General features: G+C 39.7%; 1 protein-coding gene across 7 annotated transcripts in view; it reads right to left on the bottom strand.

The window, feature by feature from the left end:
• LOC116672846 (chloride channel protein 2) overlaps window positions 1–5,000 on the bottom strand; it is a 162,668-nt gene that overhangs the window by 53,637 nt on the left and 104,031 nt on the right. For all 7 annotated transcript variants that reach the window (XM_032504801.1, XM_032504810.1, XM_032504827.1 and 4 more), the window contains 2 exons: window positions 2,736–2,820; window positions 986–1,141 (listed from right to left, as the gene is read on the bottom strand). In XM_032504801.1, the coding sequence (XP_032360692.1) occupies window positions 986–1,141; window positions 2,736–2,820 (241 nt within the window). The remainder of the gene's footprint in view (window positions 1–985; window positions 1,142–2,735; window positions 2,821–5,000) is intronic.

Here is a 5,000-nt window from a genome sequence, read left to right as displayed (position 1 = left end):
AAGTAAATCAAGTTAGAAATATCTAACACAAATGAGATGAGCCGCAGAAAATATGACATGCTGATTAAATATGCATTTGAAACATTGAAATTATTATTCACAAGCTACTTGTTCCAATACCGGAGGGTCTGATGCAGAACAATTGCATATGAAAGATTAAAATATCCATACTTAATTAATGCAGAAAATTAGGATATTTTTTTTAAATGTACTGTATGTGTTGCATGGTTATAACATCCTCGTCAAGCCACACTGTCTATAGGCGGCCCTAAAAGCCTTTCATTTGACCCTGATTAGCAAGGAGGAGCAGTCATTCACAATGGCCTTTAGCATAGTGCAACACTGAGGTATGAAGTTATGCTCTGTTCCTATATATTTTATTTTTTATTTTACATGGATCGCATTAGCTCTGTCACTCAGCGATTCAGCATCAAAGTGGACCAACATTTTAAATGGCCCCCTGGGAACATGACTTTGTAACACAGAGAGGGGGAGATAGGCCTCTTTCCAGCTTTCGTTTTAACACGCTCTCCCTTTGTTCTTTGCTAGCGACAAGAGGAGATGGGCTCGGTTCCAATACTTTCCCCATTATCCCAGGTCCAGTTTTGAATAAAAAGGGCGAAACCCTCCCATTTAAAATACTTTCCTGTTTAATTCCCTCTCTGCTTATGACCTTGCTTTATCTTTAATGCTACTTTAGCCACCGGCAGCATACTGTGTGGATTTCAAGAACTGTACTAGCACACCTTCTGAAGTACATAAATAAAGTAAAGGAAGGGTTGAATATTATACAATGTAGAGGGGTAAAACATAAAGAAGGAAAGTAACCAGGGGGAAGATGATGTTTAAAGGTAATTGTCAGGCTGAGCAACACATTTATTTTCACATTGAGATCATGGAGAGCATTTTGTTTGCATTTACTGACATAAGTTACCCTAAATATCTACTACAAATCCCAAATCTTTTCATAGTTTTTTTATCCTACCTTCATGACAATAAAGAGGACCAGGGTGACGAAGACGTTGACCTGTGGGTGTTTCCAGGCTTCAGAGTGTCCAATGTAGTCGAATTCCTCAGCAATGCCCTGTTTCGCCCACGTCCGGTTGTCCAGTAATGTCACCAGAGACTCCTTCTGGGTCAGCTAAAGGCCACAGTGATATCATTAATGTACAGTATGCAAAAAAGAGTGGGCTGTTTTGCAGATTTTTTTTTTCTTTTTCTTGTTTTACTAAAGAATTTACATACAATAACTTTCGACCTATTGATTCGTTAAATGTGACCTTGACCCTGAGAACTGTTACAGTATTTTACGATCACTTTGACGAAGGGCGTAATTTCCGGGGTGAGGAGAAGGTGGAACCTTTCAAAAGTATATTTTGTGTTCCCTTCACTTATAATTTGAGGTTGATTTACTCTCAGTGGCATTTTGTTTTAAGAGTTTTTCAAAAAGCTTTTGTAAAATACTGTGTTACAGCAGGCATTACAGCTGCCTAATCACAGAATTACTCCAAATTTGTGTCCAAATACTGTATGTTCAGTAAGATGCTGCAAAATGTTAGTAGACCCGGTACTCCTCTCTATCCAGGAAGCTTGTGTTTAACATGTCCCATTCTCTTTTGTTCTGTGCTTGTGACTGCCTTTTGATATGCATTCATTTTTTGCTACTCTGAAATGTGACTTGGTGATGTAGGATGTTCACCTTATTCTGATTGTAAATCGCATCAGAACATATGCATCTGATGGAACTTGAGGATAAAAATGCTTCAAACGCACATTGCATGACAGACTGGGTAGATAATGTGCTGAAAGTGTCTTTTAAATACGTCACTGAAGATTTAAGATAGCCGGCAGGGAGTGAAAGACGACAAATTTATCTGTCGCTGTTTTTAAAAGCTGGGACAGCTGGAGACACTGGTGGTGATAATGTCACCCATAGCCAGAGAAATGATAACTGTGGAGTATGAGCGCAAGACAGAGGGATTAAAGATACAGAATTTTGAGTGTGCTCCTTGGAGAAGGGGTTTAAGGAGAGTGGGTCAGTCTAGGCAGATTTAGAGCTTTAGAAGCCTGACTTACCCGCCCACGAGAAACCAAAACTGACAAATGGTAAGTGAGTGTGTGTGTGTGTGTGTGTGTGTGTGTGTGTGTGTGTGTGTGTGTGAGTGGGAGTGTGAGTGGGAGTATGAGTGTGTGCCTGAGGATGTGTACGCCATAAGTTTGCTTTTTCCAATTCTAATAATGAATAATTAGACAGATGAAGGGGGTGAAATTGGAGAGAACAGACGCAAACACACACTTTTAGGAGCTCATTCGCATCTCCGGTGTACACAGGCAATACACACAAACACACAGAAGCACATTTTAACCTGTGTTGTGAAAATTATGAAAACAATCACAGACATAAATGGTAATCAGTCTGTTATGAAACAATACAATGATCTAAAATGCTTTGATTACACAGCTGCTCTATAAAGTTGCATAAAGGCCCCAACCAAAACATTATGTCAGGTAGGGAATCTAAATCATGTTTTCAAGTCATTAAAGGTTAGATGAGTTAATTTGTTGTGTTGAATTCAGAGTTAGAGCCATTTTGTTTTGGTACATGGCTGATATATTAGGTCTAAAGGCCTATACTGTGACAGGCTTCCTTCCACATTATTTTGTAGTACAGTTATGGCTACAGTGCAGTGTGTGAAAACAAAAAATTATGTGCTGAGTGGGTGTGTAGAACCTACCTTGCCAGCCATAAACTGTCCAAAGCCTGGGGGAAATGTTAGTGTAGAAATAAGTAAAGTGACCAGCGCTGGATACAGCAGACGTCTGTGAGGGGGGAAAAGAAACAAAAATGAAACAAAATAGAATAAATATAATATCTTATGGTTTTGTATGAAAATCCTAAACTAAAAAGCAACTCCAAGTAAAACCAGGATCCAATCAGGGTTCTCCAAGTTAAATTCAATACTTTTTAAAAGAGCATTTTAATACTACAAGATTGAAATGCAAAAAACAACTTCACGGCCATACCGGCAAAACTATGAAAGATATAATGATAATCAACATGGATTTTAAGTCCTAAAATAAATTTACCAATTAGTGGAATTGAATAAAACATTTTATTATAATTGTCACATTCATATTTAAAACACATTAGGTTTGTCAGGTGTGTGTGTGTGTGTGTGTGTGTGTTTGTGCATGTTAGTATTGCTATACTTGAGAAGTACAAGTATTGAGAACCGTTTTGGTGAGGACATTTTTGGTAGTGAGAACATTTTGGGTGGCCCTTACACAAATAATAATGCAATGGCCTCCTTATGGCTAATACTCTATGTTCTGTAAGTTTCAGCAAATGTTCTGTCAGAAAAAATAATTATGGAAATTGATGTTTTCTCCAGTGCTTGGAAACACCCTTTACTGTACACACTTGTCTTTTGCATTGGACCTCTGACAAGAGGAGCCTGAAAAGGGAGATATTTTTCTGACGTTTTCCTAGCTAGGGGAATTTTTTTGTGACTGTGTGTGTGTGTGTGTGTGTGTGTGTGTGTGTGTGTGTGCGTTTGTGTGTAATAACATAAGGCCCTCTCCATGGCCTCACAGAATGTTTGGGTCACAACAGCTTATTTGAACTGAAGCTAATCAGGCAAAAAATAATGAATGCAGTAAATTAGGATCAGAAAGTGCAACAATCCACTCTCGCTGGGCGGGAATGAGTGTCAATAGAGACAAGAGTTTACAGTCTTCAGAGCTCTGCTCCCTTGGCCGCATTTTGTGTATCCATTATTGCTAGCAGTTGCTGTGGTGCCTGTTTTACCAATGCCTGGAATAAGCCTAACCCACTTGTATTTTAGATTCTGCTGTCACAACTGACTAATTCGCACAAGAGCTTGCGCACACTCCACAGGCATTTCACTGATGTAAACACTACATGTACTGTAGTTTAATCCAAGTCCCATCAACCCATGCACCAAACAGAGTAAGTTGTAGCGTTACACACAACTAGGGCTGCCCAATTAATCAAATTTTAATCATAATTACGATTTTGGCATCCCACAATCAAATTTGCGTGATCGAGCAATATTTTAAATGCGTTATTCTGTTTTTTTTTACATGCCTTTTGTTCTGTAAAGCCGTGCTTGTGTTTGGATCTCTCCTCTTCGCAACCCCGCCCCCATTCACTCACACACGCCTCCCAGCAACATGGAGAGACACAGCGGCAACACCGCCGGTCCACACTTCTGACATTTGTCTACAGCTTTAATTGTTATTAACACAGCTGTATATTTTTAAGCATGAGAGGCCAACATGTATTTATACGAGTGTTTCTGCTGGTAACTCTCAGCTATTGCGGCCGCCATGGCGAAAAACACAGAAGAAGTTATGGAATGCAACTAACTTCAGGTCGTTGAGTAATAGCGTGTGAGACGGAGCCTGCTGGACCTGGGCGAGAGATATGACCCATGCAGCGCAGTGACAATACAGACATTTCACGTGGGTAACTCCGCTGACCCGCCATTCGACCTGTGCTGGATGAGTCAGCCGTCACTCTGTGACTAGCATACTCTTCAGTCCATTGCACTCATCTTCTCTCCCCATCTCGTCTAATCAGTCTGTTATTGTTGTTGAAAACAAGTGAAGGAGGCTATTTATTTCAGATCATTTTCATTTACATGTGTTGCAGCTGTATATTATCAAACATGGAAGGAAACCCTGTCTGTGCATTTTATTTTAATCCCAATCTGTTTTAACGACAGAGCTTGTGAAAAGTGGCTTTTGATTTAAAACTTAACATTTAGCACTAAAAGAGTTTGGAGGATGTGATGCTAGGGAGTGTGGCAAGCTGTTTTTTTAGCCAAGGCCAAAAGGGAAGAAGGCAAAATTGCATGTGTTGGCCATGTGAGGGGCATGCGACAGCAAGCTTTAAGACTTTGATCCATGAAATGTCAGGTCTCAGTTCAGGGACGCACTTTTAAACACTAGCACTTTCTATTTTGCTTAAATGTGTT

This window comes from Etheostoma spectabile, chromosome 3 (assembly GCF_008692095.1).
Source record: "Etheostoma spectabile isolate EspeVRDwgs_2016 chromosome 3, UIUC_Espe_1.0, whole genome shotgun sequence".
Classification (NCBI taxonomy): Eukaryota; Metazoa; Chordata; class Actinopteri; order Perciformes; family Percidae; genus Etheostoma; species Etheostoma spectabile.
This window is presented reverse-complemented; position numbering and strand designations above follow the sequence as displayed.